The sequence below is a fragment of the Tripterygium wilfordii genome, chromosome 8 (assembly GCF_013401445.1).
Source record: "Tripterygium wilfordii isolate XIE 37 chromosome 8, ASM1340144v1, whole genome shotgun sequence".
In the NCBI taxonomy this organism is placed as follows: domain Eukaryota; kingdom Viridiplantae; phylum Streptophyta; class Magnoliopsida; order Celastrales; family Celastraceae; genus Tripterygium; species Tripterygium wilfordii.
The window spans coordinates 11351129-11363495 of NC_052239.1; the positions used below are offsets into that span (position 1 = coordinate 11351129).

The 12367-nt window shown below is 36.2% G+C and overlaps 2 protein-coding genes across 4 annotated transcripts; one reads left to right on the forward strand and one right to left on the reverse strand.

Moving 5' to 3' along the window:
• Positions 1-1726: 1726 nt before the first annotated feature.
• LOC120004386 lies at positions 1727-8355 on the reverse strand. 3 transcript variants are annotated; one of them, XM_038853730.1, is made up of 9 exons: positions 8207-8355; positions 6996-7068; positions 5267-5399; positions 4666-4939; positions 3963-4091; positions 3833-3882; positions 2937-3034; positions 2567-2854; positions 1727-2276 (listed from the first exon to the last, which is right to left on the reverse strand). In XM_038853730.1, exons 2-9 carry the CDS (start codon positions 7044-7046, stop codon positions 1785-1787), a joined length of 1515 nt encoding a protein of 504 aa, XP_038709658.1. In that variant the 5' UTR covers positions 7047-7068; positions 8207-8355; the 3' UTR covers positions 1727-1784. The 3 variants fall into 3 exon arrangements, with proteins under 3 accessions (XP_038709658.1, XP_038709656.1, XP_038709657.1); XM_038853728.1 differs by having other exon boundaries at positions 6996-7058; positions 8207-8326; XM_038853729.1 differs by having other exon boundaries at positions 6996-7040; positions 8207-8322.
• Positions 8356-8508: 153 nt separating this feature from the next.
• LOC120003651 (cell number regulator 6-like) lies at positions 8509-12130 on the forward strand. The gene is made up of 5 exons (XM_038852666.1): positions 8509-8669; positions 8774-8881; positions 9648-9762; positions 10734-10999; positions 11963-12130. The coding sequence occupies exons 2-5, from the start codon at positions 8774-8776 to the stop codon at positions 12128-12130; spliced, it is 657 nt and encodes a 218-aa protein (XP_038708594.1). The 5' UTR covers positions 8509-8669.
• The last annotated feature ends 237 nt before the right edge of the window (positions 12131-12367 follow it).

The window sequence follows — 12367 nt, forward strand, 5'->3', positions numbered from 1 at the left end:
AACAGTACGGCCATGTTAAAATAGAACCTTTTTTTTTTTATATATTTTCATTATTTTGTTATTTTAGAGACAAGTTCATAAGCATGGATAATTAGTGGGATAATAGATTCTTTATTGTAGTAAAATATCCTAAATATAAGTTCTTCATCAATATTATCAATTCACGGTAGGAAATGTAATCCTTGATTGATTGTGGTTCATATAGTATATCTCTTTTAAATGACTAACCTAATTATAATTTTACATTAATCATATCAGGATATGTAGATGAATTAAAGTAAATTCCATCGGTGCATATTTTGTCTTTCGTAGAAAAGACACCCGTCTGATTTAAAATTTAGGTTTTCTCGTTAAAACGGTTCAAAACGACCTAACGGCATACCAAATTTGTAATTACCATTTTTTTCCTGTAGAAAAAAACACGCGTGATTACAAGCTAATTTTAAAGATTCTGCTTTCTCATTAAAATGGTTCGAACGGTCTAACGATATACCAAATCAACAATACGTATTTCAAGACTTTATGTGACTTTATTGATATTAACCTAATAATTTTACATTGATCATATCATGATATGGAAATGAATCAAATTTAATTCAATCGATGTTTTTTCTTTCATAAAAAAAGACACGTGTGATTGTAAACTAATTCAAAAATTAGGTTTTCTGGTTAAAACATATCAAACGACATAACGACATTTCAAATCTAAAATATATATTTCAATACTTTATTTGGCTTTATTGATAACGAGGTGAATAGAAAATGAGTTGTATAAAATTTATGCAAGCTATCCAAATTTAATCGTGTAGATGATAGATTAATGGCATAGAGTCATTCATTTGGTTCTCTCATTCAGTATTATAGATTGATTTCATATGCATTATTTACTCTTTACATCTATTATTTGTACCATGCCAATCTTAGGTTTATCAGTCACACCAAACCAAATTTTAGATATTTGAGGGTATGAATAGTAAACAAAACCAAACTATTGAGTGGGCTATTATTTTATTATTCAGATTCATAGGCTTATCCTCCAATGTACATTCGAAAAGATAGTGGCTGCCAGATCTTATGTCATAAAAAAGGGCTATATATTGAAACGCCTTTTGAAAATTGGTATGGTACTATTGTTACATATTGTGGTGAATCATCTCTTGTTCTTAAAATTAAAAGGATGTCCATAAAAAAATAAAAATTAAAAGGATGTCTTTGCAAAACAGACAGACTTTAGGGGTGTGTTTGCATATTGCCAATACATAGCAACAAATGTAGAAATGGAACTGGCCAACTGTCAAATACATGCCAGATTTGAACAAATGTATTTACAATTACAGCCATTACCAGATAATTTTGGAAAATCTTATCCAAATTAAGAGGGAAAAAAACATATGAAGTTTTATTGCAGATAAATGTAAACATTTTTCCCTTCCATTACTAACTTTTATCGCAAAAACGACAGGGATCCCAGTAAATGATATATCACTATCTGGTTCAATCACCAAGTTTTATGGGCCCCACACTTATATCAATCAGGGGACAATATCATTTACTGGGATGACTGGAATCCCTATCTTTTTTGCTTCGATCGCTCAATCAAATTTTGTGAAAATATGAATCAATAAATAATTAACAACTGAGCATAATTTTGTAAAATCAGATCAATTTCAATTTAGTGCCACAGATGTTAAAACCCAGCTGTGATATCTTCAAGAAAAAGAATAAATTGGAGATGAAAAAAAGAAGAAGATTATATTCAGATTAAAGGCAATGTAAGACAGGAGTCACTCATCTTTCATGGCAAGTTCATGTCTTTTCTTTTGCCCAACTTCCACAAGCAAAGTTAAGAGAGCCTCACATACCTGTGAAGCATCTGCCTCAGTAGGGTCATCATTAAGGGATGAATAAACCATCCAAGCATGGTCTAATTTACGTTTTGGCCGAACCACCACAGATCCAGGAACTTCCGCATCTCGGCAAGTTACAAGCCCATCACTCTTCTCCCCATACCTAGCCTGAAGCAGCTGAGCACATGCAGCCATTGCAGCACCAAGGGGCATGACCACTGGAAGTTTAGGAGCTTGACCTGGAGGTGATAGAGGTGCCACCAAGGGTAGCTCTGCATGAGCAACATGAGACAATGTGGCAAGAACAGCAGGAGTAATGCCAGCTTCTGTATGGAATGATACAACTGGAAGTTCTTTTGGCAAAGGATGATTCTTCAAAAAGGCTTTTCTCCTCTCATACGTCAAGTCTTCTAAAGCTTGCAAATCACCCTAACATAAGCAAATAGTAAAATAGTAAATTATATAAAACAAGTTCCATTTACTAGTGAAGTCATAGACATAATACATATAGTGGATTCCCGTTGATTTTCTCATAGGCTTATATAGCCGACTCCAAATTTTTGGAATGAAGACTGGGATGATGATTGACACAATGCAGACAACAAATATCTCAAATATCTGATGAAAAATAAAACATTGCACCACGTACCACATAAATTATTCAGAAACAACGGCACAAAGCACAAATGTGAAATATAATATGAGCATAATTTCCATACCTTAATCACTTTACAAATTAGAATCTCCATGAGTTTGCGTACATTAACATAATCACCAAGTTGACCCTCTCGTAAAATATCCGAAGCTATTGGGCTACCACCATACGGACTTTGTGCCAATGCCAGTCCAGCAACCTTATCCTTCAACTCAGGCCAATACAATGACATGGCAGCTGCTGAATCTACTCCCCCTTTGCTGTGCCCAAGCAGCAAAACACGTTTCTTGGAACCCCAGTAGATCTCTTCAACATACTCCTTTATCTCTCTAGCATTTTTCTCAACAGAAGCCTGATTAGGGACTATATGAGTTTAGTAAAGCATATAGATAACATAAATATACAAGATTACAAGTTAAAATCATCCAAGGTACCTCGCTATGAATCTTGGCAATATGGCAAGTCAGCCCCATCTTCGAGAAACTAGTTTTTGTGTTAATAAAATAAAGTGGCCCGTGGTTACTGAAAAGGCCTGCCATTTGTACACACAGTAAAACCTTATGAGAATGGCAACAAATATTAAGGCAAAAACACACAAAGATCTCTCCCTAAATCTAACATCCAAGTGATATGGGCAGTACTCTTGTAGTATCCACAAATCAAGGACTTTAATGACATAAATTAATGCATGTAATATTCTTAATTTTTTTGCACCCAAAACCTTTTCCAGCAAGATATTCCCATTACTCATTTCAATTATTATTCCAGATGAAAAACTAACTACATGACTCAGTGAAGGAAACAGCTCAAGAAGGTACAAATTTACTTTTCAATTCAAAATAAGGTATGGTAATCCCCCAGGTCCAGAGAGGAATCACATTCCTTTACCTGCACCCCACTCTCCAAACCAGGTAGAGATAAAGAATTACCTACCATCCCCACTCATCAATAAGCAGAGGATAACAATCCCCATCCCCAAACTTGACAAGTTTTCCCCAAGGAGATGGAGATGCCCTATTTAATCAACTTAATACATATTTAAGCATTTCCTATTTCACTTAATCCAAAACATAAGAAAAATATTAGAAGTTAATATATAAAAAAGCTGCGACAAACATATCTGTGTTTCATAGTTTTTAAAAGTGTCCTCAACCAAATATGTTATTTAGGAGGAAATAGGGATGCCCCTCAAGTACCAATTATGCTTTCCAAGTAGATGCTAATGGCATCCATATTAGCAGAAGAAAAAATATATATAATTGTATACAACGTCATACAAAAACTAACAATTGAAAAGAACTTTTTCAGGCGTCAAAATTTCAGTTACCACCTGGAACCAACAAGTAAACCATTGAATTCGGTAGCTTGTGTAGTCCATGCCTGTAATAAAAATAAACTGTTTCATCAACAATTTGATAAACATGCTACGCATATTGCATTTGTTCAGAAGTCGATTGTACCTGATGTTGTCAAGAATTTCCATAAAACTTTCGGTCTCATCTTCAGCTGGAGGCATATCTGACGAACGCTGTAGCCATCCTATATCATCTGCAGAGCCACGAACAGTCCTCCGTGCCCGTTCAATAAGCCTGAAATCAATCTTCAAGTTACCAACTGATGGGGATGGAAAGCACACAAACGCAATTAACCATGGCTTTTACAAGTAGGTATAAAAGTAAATACCACCCTGCACAAGGCACCTGCATTAGGTGGGGTCGGGGACAGTCAAGATGTATGCAAATCTTAGCCCCACATAATATGTGGATAGGTTGTTTCCAAGAATTGAAGCCAATCCACTTCCAACAAGATAAACCGAACAAGCGAAAAGCCCAGGAGCAAGAAGAGAGCAACGAGACTTGTGACCTCTAGGTTGCACCCCATATAACCATGGCTTTTACAATGAAAGGAAAAAAGTTTACAAGATAAGTTGGTCACTATAATACAATCAAAATTTGGACCAGGAAAAATGACCATATGAAGAGAGAGAGAGAGAATCAAATTTTTTTTTTTTTTGAAAAAAGGAAAGACAACATGTCGCTCACTACTAGCAAACAATATACAACAACATTTTAGCCTAAGCCCTAACGTGAACTACGAAGCATTTTTGCAGTTCAGTCATGTGATGCGAGACAAGACAAGCAAAGTAGTATACAGAATTGATACCCTTGAAACATGGTAATCCCATTTTGCCCAGGTTGATTTGAATCTTCAGGAGCGCTATCATTGTGAGATGCATTTGAAACAGTGTCCCTTGTAACTCGATCATGAATAGGAGGAGGAGCAGTTGCAGAAGCAGATGATTCAGAAAATGTTGAATAGCTTCCACAGGAGGATGGCTGATTATCAATCAGCGCCTCAGATTGCCCAGTAGAGAATGTTACTAATTCCTGTGCATGCATACCAGACTGATTCCTGGAAACTCTGGAAACAGGTTCCACTGCAAGGTGGATAAATGAAAATCCAATGCAATGACTCAAACAAGAAGCAAGAATAGCATATTGAGGCAACTGAAAAGAAATAGGGTTAGACGAAATTTCATTTTATTGTTTTCTAGAGGAATGCCCCAGGTTCAATACGAGGGTGACACAAGGATCCCAGAAGCAAGATACCATGACCCTCCCCCTTAAAAAATTACTTTTATATCATGCCAGTCAATGACCAATGTATCAGACAAGTGACAAGAATGGGAGGGAAAAACCTTCAGCCTTGAAGCTACTGGAAAATTTAGAGAGGGAAGTGAGAAGACAATTGTTCAAAGTATCACCTGAATGATCATTGAAGCAACGGGTTATCAACGATGTAGTTTCAGCTAGATAAGAAGCAGCTTCATTGAGTGATGGTACAGAGGTGAAAATCTGAGGGATGAGCCCATCATTTCTAAGACCACGATTTTGCACCTGTCAAAAGAGAGAATATGTCATACATTTTTTCAAGAGTCATAAAGCTAACATATCTTTTTTTTTAACTAAAAGGATAAAAAGAATCCTGAGGAGCACCACTAGTTCAAGTAGTCAAACTCCTCTCTATCCTATCCTAAGAGCAAGGGTTTGAATCCCTAATCCTGTTGAACAACGACGATGATAATAATAAATCTTTAGATGAATAAATGAAGTTGATGAAAGATAATTTCATTACTGCAGTGCAGATAAGGATATAAAAGGGTCCTTTAAAATTAATAGGTTGAGTCTTTCGCAAGTGGAGAGTCAAATCATGGCTCCGAATTATACCAGCGTTAAAAGTCGCAAAAGAACCAGAAGAAGTTTTCAATAGTCAACAATATCTTTAGTGAAGACAAACAAATCGCTAAAGCCATGAATAAATTAATACAAAACAGCGGAGTCATGGTTGATCTTTTCCATCTTCTCGCTTTTTAATAAAAAGTTGAGCAAAAACAGAGGTCAGAATTGATCATTTTGAGGTTGAAAGATCCAGTGTAACCTAGGAAGTGATGAAGAAAGAAGATTCTAAAATAACATAAGCAGCAATAAGGAGTATCAGAAGTTTTAATCAGTGCCTGATTAAGGAAAAATTCAACCTTACAAATTACAATCACATCCATCACCAGTAAAACACAAACTTCAAGTTTCATTTAAGCTCAAACTTTTCAACCACAACATAATCGAATTCATAACAAAATCAATTGAATACATATCCCCAGCAAACACGTTAGGGTTTTTTTCCCTGTCACACGGTATTTGCTTAATGCCAGCAAACTCCAACCTCTTCTTCTAGGCCCACTATTATCCTCCCACATTGTTTACATGCCATTTATATTATCAATTAAAATTTAAGTTTGGACTTGCCAAGTTCCACCAGCTTTTGCAATCTTGAGAAAAAGTAAACAACCACCATGTGCAAGGCTTCCGCAGGAAATGAACATAATAAAAACCAAAAGAAACGTAAAAAAACATGACCAAAAACATAAAACAATCAAAACTTAGTTGATATGGGTTGTGCTATTTGTGAATGTGGTGATGAAAGACTCATATTCCGGTGGTAATCCGGCTACGTAATAAATAACCAGATCCTTGTGTGAGACCGGAGAATTGATTGCTATAAGAGAATCAGCCCCTGACTTGAGGGAGCGTACAAAAGTATGTGGCCATAGGCTGATTGTCCTTTTCCAAGATTTAAAAAAAAATAAAAAAAATACTTGCATCTGCACCTATTATATAACCAGTCCAAACCTAACATGGTAGTTTCCCATCATAGAACTTCCTATCCATAGATTAAGGCATTAAGCCATTACCAAAGAGCTAATTCATTCAGAAGTCAGAACTCAGTGGAGTTCTTCTATAGAGAAGGCGGAGTGTCTTTGGCTCAGCATTATCAAAATAAATAAATAAATAAAAAACAACCAAAAACCCAGCTCAAGCAAACTAATAAAAGATCTCCAATGCTGCATCGCCTATACAACTATGCTACACTCCACCCCGAAAAATTTTATTGGAAGAAATGCAATCAGCATAAAACATTAAGATGATAATACTAACCACAAGTGGCCTGCTAGATTCTTCACTTCTGGAGCTTTCTGCTTCCTTCATAGAAGTTAAATTCTGTAAGCCACTAAAATTATAAAAGTTGATTTGCAATGAATATTCTCAAAAGCCCCAAAAAGCATAAATAAGTAAGCAATTATGAAAAAAAAAACTCCTATTTTTTGGTAACGTGGAACCCACCCACCGGACAACTGGTTGGTAAACCCCAGGCCACATGGAAACCAATTGAGACCTGGGCCAAGGTCCAATGCGGGAAGGTAACAAAGGATGCCATTTGCACGCGCTGAGTTAAGCAAGAGTCCATCTCGCAAATTGCGATAATAGAAACACCTATGAGACTTGAACTCACGGCCTCCTGCTTACGCTAAAGTTACCGCAGTCAAGTTCACCATCTCAGTCAACGACTCTTTGTGCATGTTTTTTAATATAAGATTTAAAATTAAAATGATGAAAAAAAAAACTTAAAAGCAATCCGTTATATCTTCTCTCTGAATCTTAGTTCCAGATTGGGAAACAATGGAAGTAGTTACACATATATACAAACAAATCATCATCTTGCTAGAATTTATTCCTTTAATTAATGCATGTCTGTGCCTGCATACTCATATATACAAACATGCTTAAACTCGCAACATATTATATTTTCCAATCCTTTTACATTTTCAAACAATTTAATGCCTAACTTCTCTACAAAAGGAATGTTGAAATTTTTTAAAAAAATACCTGATTATTGGAATCTCCGTGAGGAAGTCCATAAATTGCAGTTCATTTAGTTAAATCAAGATAACTTATACATCCACAGCTAGCATACATACGTATAACAATATTTCACGAACTTCCCGACACACACACACGTCAGGAATCTCATCTCACAAACCCATCTATCTTCTGTTAGAAGAAATTATAGAATTTTGTTTCACAAGCAATATAAATGGGTAAAGTATACTCCCTTTTCCATTTATAATCCTATTTAAAAAAAAAATTAGTGATTAATGATTGAACAATTCTGGTTCCTGTTATCTTCAAATGTCAGTTAGCCCTTGCCTTAATGTGTATGCATAAACACAGAAGCAATTCAAAGGGATTCTCTTTCACATATCCTCAAATACATTTTACTTGCTGATAATTCACAAAATTTATAGATAATAAGATCAAAACAAATAAAATAAGCCGACAATAAGGGTGTGCCAGTAGAGAAATCTTACCTGGAATGTTCGCGAATCGCTCATCACAGTATCGGTGATTGAATGGGAGCTGCTTCGGCCTTCGAAAAATTCTATACACGGTCGAAGGGAGACACGGAATCCAAAGAATCTTACCGCCTAAGCAAAGAACAAGATAAAATCTAAAATGGAGAAGACTGCGTCGTCGTTTCGTTCAGCGCTTCAGTGGTTTGGGCCATGTGGGGGCTGAGCCCGGTGTGGAATGGCCCATTCGATTTTATATTGAGGGCATTTCCGTCCATCAGCTCGCATGACCCATCGTTTTGAAGACGTTCTTATTTAACGTTATGGCGCTTCAGAGTCAAAAGGAACAGAAACAGAGGAAGGAGATGCTGCTTTTCGGAGGGGAAACCTAGAAGGATTTTCTCCATACAATCTCCAGATTTGGAGCTGGTTTTACTTCCACAATTTTCTTCAAAACCTCGTCCACTTTTGTAGATTCAAGGTTCGGTTTCAGTTTCAGATCATATACATTTACACGATTGCCTCTCTTTCTGCGTGTGTATGAATTGGTGATGTGGTTTCCTTGTTTTTGAAAATGTTGATCAGATGGCAGAGGGAAATGTGCAATCGCGGTACGTGAGGTTGACCAAAGATCAGGCGCCGGCGGAAGATATCAATCCCGGAGAACTCAATCAACCCATTCAAGTCCCTCAGGTCTCATGCCCTTTATATATATACATTAGATTCACTTCTCTGATTCTGAAGAAGCTTTATTTTATATTGATATGATGCTCAATGGGTATTTTTTAATATTGTTCTTGGTTTTTGCTTGTTTGTTTGGCTGCGAAGGGAAATATAGTTATCTATATCTAATCGGAAAAAAAAAATCGACTGTTTGTTGCTTTAGCTACAATTCTTTCGGGTATAACAGAAGGTTAGTGTGCAAGTGGTCTGCCATTTATGTTTAAATGCTGGTGGATGTCCATCTGGAGATTCTGCGGTTCAGGCATTCTGCAGTTGTTATGTATCTACTAACTAGATTACTACACAGAATTCCTTTTTTTTCTTACTGGTTAAAATTTTTTGTTATGAACTTATAACACAAGTTTTTCCATTACGCAAAAAAGGAGATGACCTTTTGGCTATGCACTAGTAAGCCATACTGTGTTGGAAAAATGTATTTGTATTATCAAAAGGTTTAACATAAGAACAGATTGAGGTAAACAGTAATGGCTCAAATTCCAAGAGAGACGTGTGGAATTCAAAGGGCTAAGCAAATCGTATTTACTCGTAGAACTTTTGGTCCAGTTCTTGTTATTGTGGCATTTAAAACTATCTACATTTTTTCATTCAGTGATGATAGCACATACACATGTGCTAAATTTTCACTTATGACCTTAAGATGAGCCCACAGAGTGCATAATCTTCCCTTTATTTATCACTTATCTTCTCTGCTGAGTATATATATGGTTGGATGTAGCTAATTGTTCATAGATGCCCTGAATGTCAACAACCTTTACCTGAGAGTTATGAGCCACCAGCTGATGAGGATTGGACTTCCGGAATTTTTGGTTGTGCTAAAGATACTGACAGGTGTAAGAATCCATTGCATAGCTATTATCAAACTGCCATAAAATGCTGATATGTCACAAAATTTATGATTTGTTGTTATATTCAAAGCTCATGTTTTTCTCGGAATTTTCCACATTGGGCACCAATGGACAGTGCAATGATATGTACCGGGATATTTATAATTGATAGCACTGACATATTTTTCTGAAAGCATGAGTCGACTTGTAATAGTAATTGACTAATTGTTTATGGATGTTCTTTGTAATCACCCATGGAGAATTTTTTTCTTATCGCGTTTGTGATATTTGCCTTGAACATCCATGTTTTTTATATCTAGAGTTCATCTGGTTGCTATCCTTAGACAGCATGTCCTCACTTTTGACTTTGAATTTATTCTTGTTACAAACCCATCAAATTCATTGACAAGTCAAATAAAATCATAAAACACATTGTGATTCACCATTCATGTCTGTTTTGGTGTAGAATGTATTGGAGTCTATAGAACTATTTGAGGGTGTCGCTTTTTGAGCGGAATGAATGGTGAAGTAGAATTTATAGATGGATTCTCATCGAGCCAACCTTATATAAGTCAGTCATTTTAGGCTTAATTTTCCTATATATTCATGCTGCCAACCGCAATATTATTTGGGATATAGAGGCTTTAATGCTGGTGATGATTCTGGTTTTACAATTCTATTGTAGCTTGGTTGTAGAGTTGGGGGAAGGGAGGCATCAAAAAATAATTGTACAAAATTCTCGTTGCATCTAGTCCCCGTAGATCTTCCTTAATGAAGTATTGAGAAGTTTATTTATCCTACAGATTCATGACTTAAGAGGGTGGAATTTTAACACCTATTGTGCTTGGATTGGGGAACATGCAGTTAAGGAAATCCTCTGAATATGCCGACCCTAATCTTCTTCCATTGTACATATGAACCTTTTGTCCTGTTTCCTGGTAGAAACTCATCCGGTAATCATTTTATTTGTCTTTCAGGCTGGACTGGTCTCTTTTGCCCGTGTGTGTTGTTTGGGCGTAATGTTGAAACATTGAGGGAGGACATTCCCTGGCAGAATGCATGTGTGTGTCATGCCATTTGTGTTGAAGGTGGAATGGTACTTGCAGCAGCTACAGCAATGTTCCATGGTGTTGATCCCAAAACGTCATTTCTCATTTGTGAGAGCTTGTTATTTGCTTGGTGGATGTGTGGAATCTACACTGGTCTCTTTCGTCAATCTCTGCAGACGAAATATCATCTCAAGGTATTTTTTTCTCCTTATGATGCATATAAATGTTGATACTCAAAATCTTCAAGTCCACGGCTTGATAAAAAAATAGTACATTCTTAATCTTCACTTCACTTGCATATTGATACAGTTATGTGCTATTTGCGAACATCGACTATCCTTTTATGAACAAAGACACATGATGTGCTCTTTAATAAATTTCACTCTCTTTTAATGGGATTTTTTCTGCATAGGAAACAAAATATGCACCTTGCAATCAAATTTTAACTGGGTGGAGAACAGATAGTAAGGGACCTGTGTATACATGACAATCCTTAATGTTTTCTTTTCTCTTGACTCATCAGGGACCTCTTTATTTATGTTCATGATGCCTGAGACAATAGTCGTATAGAAATATGCAGAATGTGGGATGCATGAAAGTTGCGATGTAAAGATTCTCCTGATTTACATGGTAGAAGTGAAAGTAAAAGTTTATCCAATGTCGGTTTTTTTTTTTTTTTGGAATCAGTGGCTGTTGTGTGTTCATATTTTTGGCTACATTTCAAGGGAGTATGCTTGCTTTATTGGTCCTTGACTGGTGCCATATGGTGTAAACCTCCAGGTTCATTGGCTCCACTGCCACTTTATACATGGTTGGATGGTTGATATCAGGACTAATCTCTGTCGCCAAATGTTGTTTCCTTTGTAAATGATAATACTGAATATTCTATTGTTGGCTGTTTTGAAGATTCAATACCTCAGGTATATATTAAGAGCTTAGCAAAGTTGCAACCTCCAAAGTCATCATTGCATACAAATTATGCAATAATAGCATCTTAATATGGTAGACTAAGATGTTTATTAACATCGGGGAATAGCAGATTAATTTATGACGAGTTTTTCTTCTTACTCATTGTTAAAGAAGATATATACAACATGATTAGCAGATTAATTTGTTTCTTTTTCATGTGTCTCGTTTGTGCTACTTTTTTTTTACAGAATTCGCCTTGTGATCCATGCCTTGTGCACTGCTGCCTGCATTGGTGTGCCCTGTGTCAGGAGCACAGGGAGATGAAGATCCATTTATCTGATTATGCTAATACATCCACGACCATCGTTAACCCTCCACCAGTACAGGAGATTGTCAGCTGCAGGAAGCATTTTTAATTTGGTGTGCGAGAAAAGTTTCGATGGAAGTTTCGCGGGAACCTTTTTGAACAATGGTAAATGTCATTTGGTCACTGTCTTCTTGTTTTCATGTGGTCCTCTTTATCAGAGTTTCCACATGGTCTGCATACTGTTATGATAATTACTTGTGCTTGTTTTTCCCTTCTCTTTCTTCGGTCTCTTCTTCTTTCGATCTTTTCCTAGCTGTTTCAAATGTATTAAGAATTTGAAGACTCT

Coding starts and splice junctions, on each gene's coding strand:
- LOC120003651 (XM_038852666.1), top strand. CDS start 8,774: ATGGCAGAGGGAAATGTGCAATCGCGGTACGTGAGGTTGACCAAAGAT. Junction 8,882..9,647: donor AACCCATTCAAGTCCCTCAG/GTCTCATGCCCT, acceptor GGTTGGATGTAG/CTAATTGTTCATAGATGCCC. Junction 11,000..11,962: donor AGACGAAATATCATCTCAAG/GTATTTTTTTCT, acceptor TTTTTTTTACAG/AATTCGCCTTGTGATCCATG.
- LOC120004386 (XM_038853728.1), bottom strand. CDS start 8,230: ATGAGCGATTCGCGAACATTCCAG. Junction 3,035..3,832: donor GGTTTACTTGTTGGTTCCAG/GTGGTAACTGAA, acceptor TACAAATGGCAG/GCCTTTTCAGTAACCACGGG. Junction 2,277..2,566: donor TAATTTGTAAAGTGATTAAG/GTATGGAAATTA, acceptor TGCTTATGTTAG/GGTGATTTGCAAGCTTTAGA.